This window comes from Equus caballus, chromosome 17 (genome assembly GCF_041296265.1).
Source record: "Equus caballus isolate H_3958 breed thoroughbred chromosome 17, TB-T2T, whole genome shotgun sequence".
Taxonomy (NCBI): domain Eukaryota; kingdom Metazoa; phylum Chordata; class Mammalia; order Perissodactyla; family Equidae; genus Equus; species Equus caballus.
Window position 1 is genome coordinate 71,690,718 of NC_091700.1, and position 18,929 is coordinate 71,709,646.

Below are 18,929 nucleotides of genomic sequence, written 5' to 3' on the forward strand. Positions count from 1 at the left end.
GCAAAAATGTTTGTGAGCTCTTGATTGTAACTACTCTAACATAACGAAATAACTCATATATTTTTAAATGGAAAAACTGTGTAGTATGTTTATTTAATGCAAACAGCAAAAGTGGCAGCCTTAAATTTGCTAAGATAAAATTTGTCTTTGCTTAAGTGCAATTTTTATAATGAAGGTACCCTCAGATGAAAATAATAAAAAAATTTAAAATCAAAGAATCTTACTAGATAGTAAGTCAGCTGCTACCAAAGGATGTCCTTAAGAACTCAGAGCCTTACATAAGGAAGACTAGTAACAAATAAGAAATGCTTCCCAAAATATTAGCAGCTTCTATTTCAAGTTTTAGCCTGGAATTTCAAACATAATGTCATTTTAAGATGCTACATTTGTCCCTAATTTTTTTTAAATAATGTTTTTAAAAGAAACAGTTCTGAGTTGAAGTCAAAATGATAGCCCTAACTGTATTTTTTATGTTACTTAGAGAGAAAAGTGAAGTCCATGAGAACTAACAACAAAGGCTAGCAACAGAGTATATGAGAGGAAAATATGAGAGCCAAGAGCAAGCAGAAGTCACTGATGGAGCTGGGTGTTTTCTAAAAGGTCACTGCCCTCAATTCCCCAAAGTTCTATTGCAATACTTTACAAGTCTATAATACTTTGAGTGATCAGACCTTTTTACCATGCTAATAAGGGATCTGTGCTGGTGGGCAACTAACGAAAATGTATAGTGAAAGCCATGGAACTGATCAATTAATCAATTCATGTATTTTATTTGTTTTCTGTCTTTCTCTTCCCCATCGGAGTATAAGCTCCAGGAAAGCAGGGAGTACGACCATCTTATATTTACTGCAAGCTCCCTAGAACAATTCCTGGTATACAGCAGTCCCTCATTAAATATTTCTTGAATAAATGTTATTTTCTTACTTTAAGATACATCAATGCCTTACATCAAGGCAGAGCCAACCGGATAAGCCAAGGTCCTCGGGCAGCTTTTACATCTTTGAGTTATGAGTCACTGTATTACTAAATTAAGTGTTTCATACATTTGACTGTTTATTTTCTTTCTTTTCACTGACCCAAGGAAAACAAAAGAGAATGACATATACACAATACAGTTGGTTTTTTTAATTCAGGCTTGCTGCTCTACACTGCTCCAACCAAAAGAACTTCCACTTTCACCTTAGCAAAAGAATGCAACCAGATGGAATTTCTGAGATAGGTATTAGGGATTTTCAGCTTACCCTAGATACCTATATATTAAATTTGGAAAGGGCAATTTACTTGATCATATAGAAACAACAATCAGGGACACATATGATGCTATCCTTCCAAGGAAGAAGACAATGAGGATAAGAGTTTATTTAATTTGGGTTTTAATAATCTGTTATTCGCACTAACTCTGGATGTTTCCAAAGTACATAACATTAAATGAATCAATGCCAAGGCAAGCCGGAGGGATTTCTAACATCATTTACTACACTTCCTTTTCCTGAGCAAATTTCAAAATGGAGTATTTTTTGTAAACATTCCATTAGAGACCAAAAGGCTTTGATTTTCAAAGTAGCAGTGATGGTCAAAGCCTTCATTATGTAAGAGAAAACATCGTAGTGCAGTTTGGGAGCTGCAACTGATATGGGAAGTGTGTTCTGTTAGAATCTAGGAGAAGCTTAAAGAATTTTTCATCTTGCCATGTTAGCTGATGTATGCATTCTGGTTGAGGGCTCCCCTTGTCCAAAAAGCTACAGAGGTACAAGATTGTTCCTGTCCACACTAAAAGTAAGAGCAATGAAAGTCTTATTGGTTTGACTTTTGAGGTATTATAACTAGAGTAAGGGCATCTCTAAGAACAAAAAGTTCCCAAGACCACATTTTCTCATAGCCTGTCATACAGGAGAAACAGGATGTGTCTGTGTCTGAAGGGGGTGAGAAGAAGGAAATGTGATAAAAGAATGCCAGAACCACGTATCAAAAGAACTAACCTTTAGTGCTATGCTGCCATTAACTAGCTGTGAAAACTTGAACAATTTATTTTGCCTCTCTAGTTCACAATAGCATTCCTAACAAAAGGGATAAATGCAGCATGCCCAGTGGGCTGCTGCGATCACCAAACTACAGAAACACTTTGTGGGAGGGGAGCCCACTGCCTCCCATGTATCTTTGATTTTATATCTTTTCCTTACTTGCTCGCTGAGGTAACAGTGAAAACAATCTTTGTATCTGAACCAGCTTTTGTGATCTGGCTTACCTGATAGATTTTCAGTGGTGATGTCCTTGCTGTATGTGGGTCCGATAGGCACAAATGTCAGTTACCACAGTTTAGTTAAATAATAACACCAGTCACTTAACAACATGGTTCAAATTTACCACATTATATTAACTGTGAGTAAGTGCATAAAGAAAAAACTTAACAGCTAGCTTTTCAGTTCACAAAATACTATATAAGTAACAAATACGCATCATGATCAGTGACCAATCAGTGACTGTGCATTTGTTATTAGTTCACACACAGACAGTAAAACACGTATTTGTGCTGCCACAAGACATTTTAGAAAAATGGATAATCAAAAGACAGAACTGGCCAACAAAGAGGAAGGTGAGCAAAGAAATGAAAAGTGATTAACACTAGAAGTGACATTAGAATGAAATGTAAATGTAGTTTATAGAAGAATAGCTGATAGTGGGAATGTTGAAATTGTCACCATTCAAGAGACCCTAGGCATGCCAGAGGAACTCGGGAGAGGCAAACTTACTGACAAATGAGAAAAGCAATTGTTACGAAAAGGATAAAGATGTCTAGAGGAAATGACAGGCAAAAAACTTCACATTAAAGTAAATAGAGATATTTCATGACACTGAAAGCACAAAGGATAAAATGTTGGAAGCTGATGCAAACTTAAGAGTATGACAATTCATCAAGGTGTTAGAAAAGATGCTAGGTTCATTAACTTGATATGTCATAAGCTACATGATAAGAAGGCAAGTGTTTACAGTCATGTGCCAAATAACGATGTTTCTGTCAACAACAGACAGCATATACGACAGTGGTCCCATAAGATGAGTACCATATTACTGAGATGCATAGTAGGTTATACCATCTAGGTCTGTCCCTCATTCAGGGCTATGCCGAAAGTAAGTGGCAGGAATAGGATTTGAGTTCAAGTCTGTCTGAGTCCAAACACTATGTGTGAAATCATATGAAGTGCTTGAACATGAGATTCCTTCTTAAGTAATATCAGTAACTGCTTATACTATGAAATAGTGTAAAATGCAAGCTAGGTTTACCAAGTACAAAGTTTGTATACACAGCCAAGGGACTAGCAGTTTTGTAATATTAACTAATACATATATATGCTAACAGAAACATGGAGAGGAAATAAGAAAACAAAATGTGGAAAGACATACAGATATATATGCAAAAAGTTGATAAATATTTATCAAACACCTACTATGTTCTAGACACAAGTTCAAGAATATTTTGAAACTTCCAAAGATTATTTATTAATGTGGCCTTGCAGGAAACTATAGCACAGACAGATCACCCTGGCAAATGCCAACTAAAGAGGGTGGGTTTTTTTTCCTTTTTTTTTTTTTTTGGTGAGGAAGATTGGCCCCAAGCTAACATCTGTGCCAATCTTCCTTTATTTTGTATGTGGGATGCTACCACAGCATGGCTTTAGGAGCAGTGTGTAGGTCCATGCCCAGTAACCAAAACTGCAAACCCCAGGCCACCAAAGTGGAGCACACAAACTTAACCACTATGTCACCAGGCCAGCCCAAAGGGTGGCTATTTTAACCAGAGATATAAGGACTAAGTCTGAACCAGAACCATGAACCGAAAGTTCCATGTTTAAGAATGCTAAGTATAGAAAGCATAGATGACTACTTTACCTCATGCACAATCAACAGGCATCTTCAACTACAAGGAAATGATGCTACTTACAAGACATCAGCAAAATTTTAAATGCAAAATTTTAGGCCCTATCCATCACACAGGCACTTGTCTCTGAGTCTAATACTGAAGAAGAAAAAAACCCAAGCTGTGTTATATTGCATCTTAGTTGTCTCACAAAACAGAAAGTACTTCAATATTTGCAAGAATAAAAAAATGCCACAGTTTCCCCCTTGGAGACAAAGATCACATGGACAGTGGAACTAGACAAAGAATTAAAGCCCTTGGAACCATTTCTCCTCCCTCTACCTCCCAAAGCACTGTTTAAAAAGTAAGGTAGAGGCTTCTTTGCAAGCTTTCAAATGGAGAGCAGAATTTAAATATAATAGCTCAGGGGCCAGCCCCCATGGCTAAGTGCTTAAGTTCGCGTGTTCTGCCTCAGTGGCCTGGGGTTCACCAGTTCAGATCCTGGGCGCGGACCTATATACCACTCATCAGGCCATGCTGTGGAGGCATCCCACATACAAGAACTAGAACAACTTACCACTAGGTATACAACCATGTACTGTGGCTTTGGGGAGAAAAAAAAAAAAGAGGAAGATTGGCAACAGATGTTAGCTCAGGGCCAATCTTCCTCACCATAAAAAAAAAACAACATACCTTTAAAAAAATAAATATAAATAAAAATAATAGCTCATATTATTAACACAGTTTTAAAGGAAGTTTGTGTGTTATAACCAGGCACTTGTAGTTAAATATTGCAGTGCTGAAAATTCCTACTGAGATACCTAGAAATTCTTAATAAAAACCACCTGAGTGTTGGGCAGCATATAACTGAAGAGGGACAGATTCCCTTCTGCGTAAGTCTGTAAAAAGGGCTGAACCATATATATATTCACTGCCTGTGAAGGTGGACTACTCTTTCTACTGCGGAATAAATTCCATTCTATTTCATCAATATATTTCATTTCAATTCCATGCAGAAATTCCCTAATTTTCTGCCCCAAAAGAAATGATCAGCCTTGAAGTTTACATGACATCAACAGGGATCCTAATCTTTCATGGAAGGAGAGAAGCTTAAATGTGTTACTTTGTATCTCTTTACAGTTCTAAGAGGAATAAAGGACTTACACCTTTTCCCAAAATATAATAACCTTAACAACAACAACAACAAAGTCTCAACAGTCTAAAAGACTACAACTACTGTTGGGTAAAAAAAGCATATTTAAAAACCTCAGGCCTAGCATCTATACATTTTTCACTATAGTTAAATCAATCTCTTTGTCTCTCTCAATATGAGGAATAGTCTGAAACAAAACAAAACAAAAAAATAACCAGCCACTTTGTAAATATTACTCAGATGACAGTTACTGAGGACTAATGTAGGCTGAGGGGCTATGAGGAAAGAAAACAAAAGGAATAGAAGACATTATCCTTGTTCTCAAGCAGTTGATAATCCTTCTGACAACCTTGTTGCTTAGTCATTAGCATGCATTGCAGGCTCCTGAAATATCTTATCAATACAATAAAGACAAGCTGACAGAAAACTGCAGTAACTGTCCATCCCCAATTAGCTGAATATCCAGAGAAGGGCCCCTCAGGCGGCTGAGGAGCCTGAGCACACCTAGCTGTCATAGTCTGGCCCCAGGGTAACATCAGGCTCCCCTGACAGTCTATAAGTTCCCCTTCCGGGAAAACCAAAGGGCATAGCGGAATCAGTCATGGATCAGGCTGGGGTCAAATACTAGGAATCATGGCATTTGTCACAGCAGAATCGTGAGAAACAGAAAAGGCCAGCATAGGTCAAGAAGCCACAACAGCCAAGGCCAGCAAGACCAGAGGTGTTGCTGAGGATGGTAATGGCATGTCCAGAGACACAGTTTAGGAAGATCAGGCCTGTGAACCGGGAAGGTGCCACAGCTCAGACTCAGTAAGTACGGAGACACATAAGGGCAGGAAAACCCAGTTCAAGTAAGGAGATCAGACAAGATCTTGTCCAGGAGCCAGGCAAGCCCTAACATCGCCTTCTTTTTTCCCCTTTCTAACTGTCAATCTCTGGTACAATTTAGGAAAATTTCCGGAAATCCCTCTCCTCTCCAGACTGGAGAAAATGCCAGGAATCTGACTTTCTGCCCTCTTAAACCTTTAGTACTTTAAGTTTCAAGCAAGCTCAAAATCTTAATTCTCTGGTCAGTTCCCTTCAAGCAGCAACAGAGGGTATTAGAGTATAAGGGTCCCTTCCTTCTGCCAGGCCCCAAAGAAACACATACACACACACACGTATATGTATTTTATATATGTGTACATTTTAAAAAATATGTCTTAGCTTCAAGGAGGTGGTGTATTAACTGAGCGTGACAGTCATGTAACTGGTCAGTATAAAAAGCGTTCCTTAAAACAACATGATATAAGAACAATGGGAATAACAAGAGGAAAGTTCCCTCTGTCTAGGGAAATCATGCAAGTCCTTACAGGTAAAGCAACAACTGGACTAGATTTCAAAAAATGGATAGGAACTAACCAGGCAGAATAAAAAAGGAGAGGCTAATGGGGAGGACCAGGCAAGCCATGAGCAAAGGTACAAAGACATGTCACAACATGGCAAATCTGGCCCAGTGAGAATTCATGGCCAAAACAGGACAAGAAGGGGGAGGCTGGAGAGGAGGCAAGAAGGCTAAGCTGAAGTCACATTACATACTGCACTAAGAAATCTGAGCTTTAATTTGTAGGCAACAGGAAGTCACCAAAGGTTATTAAGCAGAGGAGTAAGATGATCAAATTTATATTCTAGAATTCAGGCAACAATAAGGCAGATGCTTGAGAGTTGAGTAGAAAAGAAGAGCAAGTAGTTGAAGGTTGTTAAAATAGGCTAAATAAGAAATCATGTGGATCTAAACTAGTGGGAATGAGAAGAAGATGGATCATAGAGGCATTTAAGAGGTAGGATGGAGAGAAAATAATGAATAAGCAGGTGTGGGATGAAAAGAAGGGATGGAGAAACATAGGAAGACGGAGGTTTTTATCTTAGGCAACCAGATGAGTAGCAAAGCCATTAAGGAGGATCGGAACAATGCAAGAGGATAATCAAGGTTTTGTGTGGGATGGATAATGGATACAATTATTTAGAGAGACACTTTTACCAGTTCCTTGTGCTACAGATGTTGTGCCAAGGACATAAAATTATTTCCTTTATTCCTTGCAATTACACATTATCCACATTTTACATAAAGAGAACGATGCCTCCAAGAGGTTAAGTAATTTATCAAATATTTATCTATTCATTTAATTATTCAACAAATATTTATCAAGTACTGAGGTTTTGCAAGTGAAGGAGATAGGCAGCAGGATCCTTATCCTTGTGGAGCTTAGAGTTTGGAATGGAGGAGACAGACAACAAACAGATCAGACAAGTAAACAAACTAGATAATTTTAGACAGTGATAAGGGTTAATAAGACAATAATACTACAACATTGGTTGAGTATTAACTATGGGCTCTAAGAGCATGTCAAGTTTTAATTCATTAAACCCTCTCTACAACCTGTATGACAGGTATTACTATTGACTCCATTTCATCAAACACAAAAACTTAGACACAAACAGCTTAAATTATCTTTCCCCAAATCACAGAGCTACTGAGTAGACAAAGCCAGAGCTCAGCCCTAAGGAGTCTGGCTCTGGAGCCTGTGCTCATAATCATATGCTATACTGCTTCACCACACCATGATTTTATTATGATGATATGACAATAAGACAGAGAAAGGAAGGAGAAGGTGCTGAAGCAGAGGGCTTGTTAGACTGAATGTTCAGGAAAGGCCTCTCTGAATCTGTTGACAGAAGGAGAAAGCCACATAAAGATCTGGAAGCAGAACATTCTCAGCAGAGGGAAAAAGTCCAGCATATTTTAGAAACAGAAGAAAGCCAGCATGGCTGGTGCAGGATGAGCTGGAGGAATAAGAACGAGATGAAGCGGAACAGGTAAGTGTAGACTAGCTTGTGAAAAATCTGGATTTTATTTTAGGAAAACAATGGATAGTTTTAAGTAGGAGATTTAAATAATTTTATTTATATTTTGTAAAAAGACAATTTTGACTATGGTGAAAATGAATTGGGTAGGGGAAGAAGGGGCAGAGTGGAAGCAGGGAAATTTGAATCCAGGTACCTGTCTCCAGAGCTAAGGATTTATTTAACCACTATGCTTTGTGGTGAATTTAAGGTATAGGATCTCCAGTGAAGTTATAAAATGGACAGATGGAAACATGAATCTACAGTTCAGGAGAAACGGCAAGGCCAAAGATTTATACTTTATTTTCTTATCTCTGACACACAAGTAGATGATTATTAAAGCCATGGTAGTAAATGAGATGGCTCAAGGAACACAAATACAGTAAAAAGGGAAGAAGGCCTAGGTCATAATCTATGAAGTCTATTCGTTCTCTTCAGTGGACTTCTTTTCATATACTAGTAACAGGAAATACTGCTTATTGTCTAGAGAGTGTCTGGAGCCTTTACCTCCCCCAAGAAGGAGCTGGAGCATGGGTGAAGAGTGGTCCATAATGCAAGCCTGGGGGTTGCTGTGCAGTAAAAGAGCTGCATGCTGGGAGACATTATCAAACCCACAGATCTCACTAAAGGAACAATGACAAGAACACATAACATTCTCGAATACATATTTATAGAAAGGAAAGCCATTAATCCAATTATACCAAGTTTGATGTAAATGACTTATGGAGTTTTGTACATGGAGCTTTATATCCTATGCTATTAAGGTGAGTTAGCAGCTGAGGGGAAGAAAAGCTGCCCTGCTAAAGCCTCATAATAGCTGGCAACATGGCACCAACCCTGCATAGCATGCCCAAGGCAAAAAAAATGGCACAAGTGAACAGAGAGATCTCGGAGAGAGGGCATGGAACTTCCAAATGCTTTACAAGTCACTTCTTCATACCTCTTCAAGCTAAAAAATCACTAAGGAACACTTCTAACTCTATCAAAGACAAATATATCCACATTTCCTGTCACAGTTTAGGAACAGTAATTAAAGCCAAGGGAATTTAGGAATATGAGAAATGCAATACTAAAGTCTTCCCTTCAGCTTCTCATTCTTGTTGTTTCTTACCACGTGGAGGGGTGACACTCTTGGCACTCCCCACTAAATACAAGACTAAGAAGGCAAAAAGCTTATAGCAGAGATTGATGGATGTAGTGGAGTTGTGCTAACCAGCTATTAAAGTAAGGTGATGATGGTCACAATGGAGAGAAGTGCAAATTACATACAGGACTTCTGCTCTGATGAGTTTGAGAAGGAAGCCACCATGTTTCTTGAGAATGATGTGTGGCTACTACTGGAGACAAAGGAATGAAGATGAGGGGACCAGTGAGTACTCCTAACAGCTCAAGCTGTTTCCTCTTGCTCAGAATCCCTTCCTCCTCAGTGAAATCTCCATCCTTCAAAACTCGGCTCAAGTCTTGCCTGTACTCTCATCACTGCAACCCACCTGCCATTCTGTGAATCAACGTACTGCTGTCTCTGCTACTTGGCTTAGCATCTGTTTACTACTGTTTCATATGTTTTTGTCTCTTGCCGTCATTGGATTATGAGCTTCCTGGAGGTAGGGACCATGTTTTTTGGTTTTAATTTTTCATTATAAAAATGTTCAAGCATTCACAGAGGTATAGGGAATAGTATAACAAACCCTCATATACTTATCACCCACATTCAACAATTATCAAGATTTTGCCTCATTTTCCTTATATATATCCTTTTTTGTTAAATATTCTATAATCTATATTTTAGCATGCATTTCTAAAAGAAAATACATACATTTTCTTAAGTAACTACAATACCTAAACAAAATGGTATCATCTAACATCTAATTCATATTCAAATTTATGTGATTCCCTCAAAAATGACTTTTGACATTTGTTTTGTTATTAATCAATATCCAAACAAGACCTTAGTTCTCTTAGTTCTCTTTCATTATAAAGCAGGGCTCCTCCTCTCATTTGGACAATGATTTAATGAAGAAAACTAGTTATTTTTCCTATCGAGTGTACCATATCGTAGATTTGTCTGTCTGCTTCCTCATAGTCTTAGGAGCCATGTTTTTCATTCATTTATTCAACAACTATATATTAGGAGCAGAACATGAGCTAGAATGTTAGAAAATGCAGCGACTACAACAGTGAATACAACCCTAGTCCTGGCTCAAACAGAAGAAAGCCATGAACAAATAATTACATACAATATCAATTATTAGCAATTGTGATATGTGCTAAGAAGGGAAAGTGCAAGGCAGTAAGAGACATTATAGCAAGGAAACCTAACCTACTTTAGGGGTCACGAAGAGCATTTATTTTGTATAGTTCAAAGCACCTAGTACAGTGTTAAGTAAATAAACATTCAGCATTTCTGGGTTGGCTGGCAAACTAAGTTTTTTTCTGATATCAGCCTTGTAAATCAAAGGACTATCACCACCTCTTGAGTTCTGAATATCAAATCTGATTCTCTCAGGAGTCAATGTTAGAGAAAACTGAAAGGGCAAACAGATGGTTTCCTCTGGGTGAACTAAATTATTTTAGAAGAAAAAGAATTATTCAGGAAGTGGCTACATAAAGTCAAGAAAAGGATCACAGTTTCTGAACTGCCAGTTTAGATATTAGAACAATGAATTTTTTTTTCTTTCTGCTGAGGAAGATTCGCCCTGAGCTAACAGCTGCTGCCAATCTTCCTCTTTTTGTATGTGAGCTGCTGCCACAGCATGGCCACTGACAGATGAGTGGTGTAGGTCAATGCCTGTGAAGTGAACCCAGACCACTGAAGTGGAGCACACCAAACTTAACCACTAGGCCACCAGGGTTGGCCCAGAACAATGAATTTTTGACAAGGAACAGAATGGACATTATTGAAACCTAGAAGAACATGCTTAGTAGGATATCTGCCATACTGCTCAAAAGGGCTTTTAAGTTAAAGCTGAGGAAGGAAAAATATCTAGGTACACTTTCAGATTGGATATAATGGAGGGTAAAAGACAGAAGAGAAAAACAGTAGGAGAGAAGATAAATGATAAACCAGATCTTCATTTTAAAAGATTATAGCACTGCTCTTAAAATATTATGAAATGTGTTACTTTTATACAATACTACCTACCTGAGACCAATGTAAATGTTTAAGTCCCCCTTTTTCACACCAGATGTTAGTCTTGTTTTGGGGCAACAGAATGATATTTGTTTGAGTGTCTTGAAAAGAAAGACCTTTTGCTATGGACTAAACTGTGTTCCCCACCCCCCACTCTCCCCCCATCAAATTCATATGTTGAAGCCCTAAACCCTAATGTGACTATATTTAGACTATACAGGGTCTTTAGGAGGTAATGAAGGTTAAATGAGATCATAAGGATGAGGCCCTAATCTGATAGGACTGGTGTCCCCATAAGAGGAAGAGAAACTAGAGCTCACTCTCTCTGACATGTGAAGACATAGTGAGAAGGCAGCTGTCTGCAAGCCAAGAAGAGAGCTCTCACCAGAAACTAAAACTGCTGAGCCTCCAGAACTGTGAGAAAATAATTATCTAACCTTTAAGCCACCCTGACTATATTACTTTGTTTTGGCAGACCAAGCTGACAAATACATCATCCTAATTTTTTTCCCATTAGTGTCTAAATTTTAAAGCTCTCTCTTCTGCATGATTTGTAGAATATGTTGCACAACGTGAAGGATACATCAGAAACTAAGGCCATGTGTATAAAAAGCATACTTTGACACCTAACCAAGTAGACAAGAGAAAAATAATTGGTCAATGCACTTCCTAATCAAGAGAATGAAATGAAATGGGTAGGTTTTATTTGCTTGCATTTACTTTTAAACTCTTAAAGTTTCATATTCTTTCCAATACAAATAGGAACTCTTCTCAGGTGAACCAGACCTCAGTATTTTCAGCTGTGGTCAGCTTCTCTCTGAATCCCACTTGGGTTTGGTGATGCAAAGCAAACAAAGCTATAAATCAAATGCAAGCATTTAATACCTCAATGCATTGCAAATTGATCTGGAATGGGGGTCAGTTCAAATCGTTTTTAAGTGAAACTATTCCCTTCCCCTAAAGAGAAGGAATGGAAGTTAAAGATAGCAAATCCTAAAGTTATAAGGGATTCAGAAGCATGGCTGCTTGCTAGAATAGAGAGGCCAGGTTTCTTCAGGTGAGATTCCTCAGTTATTTATCAGGTTGGAGTCATGGATATTTAAACATATACATCCTGGTGGCTTGCATTAAATCTGAAATGTGATGGGCAAATTTTCAAGAAATAAAAGCTACAAACAAAATAGCTTTAGTTCATTCAGCATGCTGTGGGAAATGGCTAATGGACAAGCATTACTATGACTGGCAAGGCGAGCTGCCAATAAACGAGAGGAGCAAAGATTCAAACCACCACATAACAGCAACACTTCCTAAGCTTATTTTACTAATTTTTCAAAGTAGGACATTATCTGAAGTGAAAGAAAAATGAGGTGGGAGGACACAAGGGAAGGAACTATTTAAAACTAAAAGCTATGCTTCTTTCTCTGTGGGTTAGCTATCCCTGCTTTGAGTAATTATGGTTTACTTCTACCATTTCCTGATACCACACTTGGTTCTACTGAAGGCAACATTTTCTTTTTTCCAAACAACAAACAGAGAGAGCGATTCTGGCAGGATAAATTTCCATTGTTTGCTTACGCCTGCCTTGTCCTTTCCGACTAGGAAGAAATGACATCTAGCGGTTGGATGAGAAGAAAGTGTGGAGTTCTGATATGCTACCCCTCAGAGAGGGATGGGGGCCAAATTCTCTTCTCACTTATTTTTTTTCCTAGAAGAAGAAAAAGAGCAAGCGCTGTCTCCCATCTTTTCTCCAACTTGAACTCTTAACTCTCAACTGTTTCTTATAATTTTAAACAAACTAACGGTGAGCAAGTCAATACTTGTAATCTTTTACCTTCTGGAATGGAATGAAAACTATTCCATCATAAAGGAAGATTAAATTCATTTAATTGTATAGTTCAAATCAGTCCAAAGTTCAACAAATAATGCCTATTCTACATAGGCTTTTTAGTATAATGGGTAGTATAATAGTGTAAAGGTTTTCAGTGTAATGTAATGAGCACAGACTCTGGGCTGGACTATCTGAGGTTACATTATATTTCCACCACTTACTAGCTGTGCAGATTTAGATAAATTAATTTAATCTCTCTATGCTCTGTTTCCTCATCTGTAAATGGAGAATAATAGTTCTATATCCCAAATTGTGTACCTGGCAAAGAGAATACACTGTATAAATATTAACTATTATTAAGATTATTTCAGAAAACATCTAAAAGGCATTACGTTAATCTCCCTACTCTTGGTTAGTACTACTAAACAGTATACACAAAACCAAGTGAAGACTGACCTGTCTTAGGTCACATAAAACAATCCTCTTGCTAATCAGATAAAGAAAAAGGATAAAAATAAAATCCTTTCCCCAAAATTAGCCTTAACTGAGACTAAGATTAAACCAATAACAGAAGTACATACTTTACTTTTAGAGGCAAGATATTCTACTTAAACCTACATGCTTCACTCAGAGTCAAATGAAAAACACATACTATAATACCAGCTTATTCTAAAACATTGATATAATCTGAAACATTGCTCTATGAGCAAAATACATACTTCTGGGGTGATCTGTTATCAACTTCAGCCTTCAGTCGTAAATTCTCCCTCACCAGGCCACCATTTTCCAATTTCAAATTTTTATTTGCCTTAAAAAAAGAATTGAAAATAATTAAGCACAAGCTAAAACAAAAGTGTCTTGTAAAAATTATGATATGGGCCATCTGTAATTTTTAGAGCGATAATATCAGAAAACCGAATACCAGAACATAGCCTTCAGAAACTTAAAATCACCACTAGGGATGACTTGTGAAACTGAACACAACCAAGAATTTTTAATCCATATTCCCCAAGCACTTTGCAAATCTCCTATCCAGGGAAATAAACAAAGCTATGTTAGTTAGCTTACAGTCATTAAGGGACTATACTAATGGCAAATATGGTTTTTTTTCCTTTTTCACATAACTGAATTCTCTAAGCACGGTAACATTATACCATGTGCAATTATTTGCAAAACTTATGCTAAGAGTCAATTCTTGAGCTATGAGACTGATTTTCAGCTGCTTTTTAAAAATAGTGTTTTAGTGATAACAAATCTAATATGATTAAACCACTTTCTTTTTTTCAAATTTAATTTTTTTTATTGAGGAAACACTGGTTTATAGCATTATATAAATTTCATGTGTAATCATTATATTTTGATTTCTGTATAGACTACATTATGTTTACCACCAAAAGTCTAGTTTCCGTCTGTCACTGTACAAACGGCCCCCTTTACCTTTCACCCTCCTTCTACCCCCATTAAACCACTTGCTTTCCTTCTTCAAAATGGTTTTCCTAAATGCCCTCGCTCGTTACTTCTGGGACTCTCAAAATTGGGTTAATCTTTTCTAACATATTCTATGGATCCTCTTTTGATGAGAAAAAATTCCAAGTATGACTTTCTTTTTTGAATTGTACGATACCTAAAAATTGCCTAACAAAACGTTAATTGCTGAAAAATCTGGAGTCTAAATATTGATTCTGGACAGCCTGAAAAGCAGTGTGCCCACATTTGAGTCTTCTTAACAGCTACTTTCTTTAAATTCCCTGGTCACTGCATCTTTGAATTCCAAAGAAAAATGACTCTCTAGATGAGAAACCAATTTCACTAACCTGTCAAGAGAAATTCTCTTTGACTAGAATAGTAACATTCAAAGTGAATGGGTACAAGAACTATTGTCAACAAAAAGGTTTAAACCAAGAAGACTTAAAAATAGATTTCAAAAATTTGACGAATGTTTTTGACTAATTTCTAGACTAGCAACTATACTACTTGCCCACCCATACACAAACACCCCAAGAGGATGACAAGAGAAGCAGGGCAGAGCACACTCTTTTGGGCACAAAAAGCCTAACTTTCTCACTTAGACTCATCCAGGTTCCTTTTGGGCTCTGAGCACCTGCTTATCTTCATGGTTGCAAACTAACCAGGATTGTGGAGGGTTAATTCTTTAAATGACTGATAAACACCATTACTGCCCTTCTGAAGATCTAAGGAAAGACATTTACTTCCTCATATACACAGACAATGAATTAAGCTCTCAAGCCTAGCACCCTAAGAGGAGGCACTTAGTGAATGCTTTTTGATGATGATGACAAGCTTAAATTAGAAACTCATTTGATTTCTTTTCCCCATCCCCTCCATACTATATCGTATATTTCAAGGTCCCTCACCAGTCCTGTGGCTCTTGAATATTCTCATTATGGGCTGGCTAGTTCCTCAACTAGCAGAGATATTTTCAAGTTCAGGAGGGTTGGTAGGTAAAAGTTACAAAGGGCAGAGTTCTGCCTATTTGTTGTACCTAAAAGAATAATGAAGACTTCAGCTTTTTTGCATTCTCAACACTGGTTGGGTGATACTAGCCTCATGACAGTTCAACTCACCTAGTTCTGGCAACATCAGAAAAAAAGTCTATTTCACTCATTCTAACTAGTCCTTTTTTCTGAATCTTCTGTACTCCTGTATTTGATTTATAGTATGTTATTAATTTGTACTCATATTCAAGTTTTGCCTCTGCAGTCCATGTTTTTTAATTCATTTATGTCCCGGTTTATTGCCTAGTACTACATAATACCATCAGCAGGCACCCAAAATGGGCTATTTAAATAACGCTAATAATTCTGAGGTCTCAGAGTGGCTTTGGGTATTGAATTTAACATGTGACCTTTAAAATAGCAAAGAAAAACTGTTTTGCATGTACTTTTCTTTTACATACATCCCTGATACCACTCTTATGAGCCCAGAGTAAAGTTTTCATACAGTGCCTCATACTCTAAGAAACATTTATTGCCAAAAATTTAAATGAAGTTTAATAACTACAAAAGAGACCGTATAGAACTTACTGATGGCTCAAAAAGAGAAAGAGAAGTTAAAAGGGACAGGTAGATTGATATATACTGTAACTTCTCAGCTGTCTTTCCTTTTACCGCCCTCTTCAGTTCTTAGACAAACCAACACGCTAACATTGGCCATTAATACGCAAAAAAACTACACACTTCCCCTAAACTTGTAACAAACTCAGTGCAATCATGTCTGTAGTTTCTTTTTCCTCTGAAAGCACTAAGTTCCCTTCTTTGTCTCATCTCGGCCTTTTCTGAGCCCAAAAAGCATTTATTTTATATGTGGGTATGTGAAGATGGCTTAGTATTTACACTAAGTTGCAGATATTTTTCTGCTACTTAACCTCCCTGAGGATCTGAGGACCGTATGTGGTGGTACTTCTATAAAATATCATAGTAACTCATTAATGATTTCAGGAGGCAAGATTTAGTAATTTAGCACAGGAACAGTATTTTAATTACGTATTTAACAGCATTTAACCATGTAGATAGGTTGAATGGGTGGTTCAGGACTTGGATACCACAAAACCATCTCCATTCAGCATAACAAGACTCCACTATGGATAAACCTGAAGTCAAGCTAAAGGCTGGTCCCTTTGGCCAAGAAAGCTCTACAGCACTTGATGATAGCCTCTAGTGCTGATGGTATGGATCTCATCTCTTTTCCTAGACTGGAAAATCCTAGAGGTTTGCCTTTTTCACCTATGCTTTCTCTATCTTATTGGATGGATAGAAGAATAATTGAAAAAAATGAACCCACTTCATAAGCCACAACAGTCTTTTGCAGAGAGTAGTCTAAAGCAGCTACCACAGCTCTCTTGGAACTAGTCATTAAGCCTTTAACTATTTACAACTTAAAAATCAGAGAATGGTAGTACCAGAAAAGATATGGTCCAAACCTTGCATTTTATAGGTAGGGAAATGGATATGTGTTTGTTTTTATGCATACAAGGCAATCACTGACAAAGCTTAAAAAAAAATTAAGGCAAACCACAAGGAGGGGAAATAGAAACACATCCTTTAAACTGATGTCACTTCTACAAGAAGATGCAAACTCATATAGAAGCACTATAGAGTCTCCAATTATAGTTACAAATGGAACCATCTGATATGTCTTGGCAGCTAATGACATTTAAGGAGAAAAAGTTTTCGTATTGCTTATAAACGCTCATCCAGGGATTTCTGTCCTTCCTGCACAAATCATCTAATGATGAGTCAAGATAATATGGCTATTTATACCTTTGAAGGTACTTAAAATATTATAGAATTTTAAAAACAACACAATAGAATTTTAAAAACAACTATAATAGAATTTTCAAAACAACCATGACATACCTCCTTTAACTTATCCACATCATCTTTCACTTTTTCATAGATTTCATTAGCTGTTCTAAGTTTTTTTTTCCACTCTGCTACAGTTTCTGGGTCAATTTTACTTGGATTATCTGCAACTGGATGTTTGTCTTCATTTTGGTTGCCCTGCATCAAGGTTAAAGGATCCAGAATAGTCTTGATCTGTGACTCCAAGCTGAGATTTTTACTCTTAAGTTCTTCTACCTCTTTTTGCAGACAATCTATTTCATCCTGAAAAGCATTGCATAGCCATTAGGTAGACACAGACACTAAACACATTCATATGCTAACTGAGGCTAATGTGTTTTTAAATTTTATACTCAAAGTTTGGTAGATGAATAGATTCTTTACCCATCAGAATAGTTTTGTAGTCAGAAAGTCACCTACAGTTCAAATTCTGAAAACATATTTTGACTTTGATAAAAATTGGCATTTTCATTGCTTTCATTTTAAGTCAATGACAGTTTGTGGTTTTAAAAAAATTAAAATGTCAAATCTCTGATTCTACTTAAGATAGCCAGAAAACAAAAAAAGTCACATGAATTCAACAAGGAAGTAGATTTCCTCAAAAGAAAATTCTTAGGCATGTTTAATTGCTTTACTGAGGGGAATTAAAAAATACAGTGTTCATCAAGGTGATCTCTTACAGTTTCATTTGATGTTTATATTTTTGCTTCTGTACTTGAAGAGTGAAACCATATACCACTTCCACTTTCCATTTCAGAATAATACCTGTAGTTCATTTTTAACCTTTCTACATTCTGGTTCTTTAATTACCACCATGACTATTCCGAGTATTAGTTTTCCCCATCTGGAACTGCTTATTATCTTAAATCCAATTACTAAACATTTGGGCTACAACTCTTTTCTGTGATACCATTTATTCATCTATAACGAATATTTCATCTTAAACTAGAAATTCTGTTGTTAGAAAATAAATTCCAAGTAGCTCAATGTGCCAGTCATCTCATAAAGGATTAATCTGATTAGTACCTAAGTATGATAAATATTCACTAAATATGTAAGAGTACATTTTAGAGTTAACATATAGTATTATATACTATTTTGAACTGTAATACATTCCAAGTTAAATAGCATTATAAAATGAGAAAATCACTTTGTTTGAATATATTAGTGAATAAACAAATATAAACAGAAAAAACACATATATGAATGATTCAGTCATTTATTTATGCCCTATTTTATTTCAAAAAATTTTTGAGGCAGCTCCTGTAGTAGTTTCCATGTATATAGTTTAACAAAGATATTTTGTATCAAAAGAAGAGATCAGTAATATCCCGCCTTTAGCCAACATAAAACGACAATAGGGCTTAAGGTTTACTATTCAAAAGTGTAAGTATTCCATTAGCATAAAGCTAATTTGGAAAAATCCCATCACCCTGTTAAGTCACCTTCTCAGAACGAAAACTACGGCATGATCTCACTTAAATTGGAATGTAAAAAAGTTGACCACATAGAAGCAGAAAGTTAAACAATGGTTACCAAGGGTGGGGAGGTGGAGGAAATGGGGAGGTGCAAGAAAAGGGGAGATGGATCAAGGGGCACGATGTTGCAGTCATGAAGGATAGATATGTCTAGGGATTTAATGTATAGTGTGATGACTATAGTTAATAAGACTGTACTGTATATTGGAAACTCGCTGAGAGTATATTTCAGGCGTACTT

At 36.8% G+C, this 18,929-nt stretch overlaps 1 protein-coding gene across 1 annotated transcript in view; it reads right to left on the reverse strand.

The window, feature by feature from the left end:
* OBI1 (ORC ubiquitin ligase 1) overlaps nucleotides 1-18,929 on the reverse strand; it is a 37,810-nt gene that overhangs the window by 4,807 nt on the left and 14,074 nt on the right. Inside the window, exons 4-5 of the mRNA XM_005601293.4 lie at nucleotides 17,227-17,475; nucleotides 13,570-13,658 (exon numbers count right to left, since the gene is read on the reverse strand). Coding sequence (XP_005601350.1) covers nucleotides 13,570-13,658; nucleotides 17,227-17,475 — 338 coding nt within the window. The remainder of the gene's footprint in view (nucleotides 1-13,569; nucleotides 13,659-17,226; nucleotides 17,476-18,929) is intronic.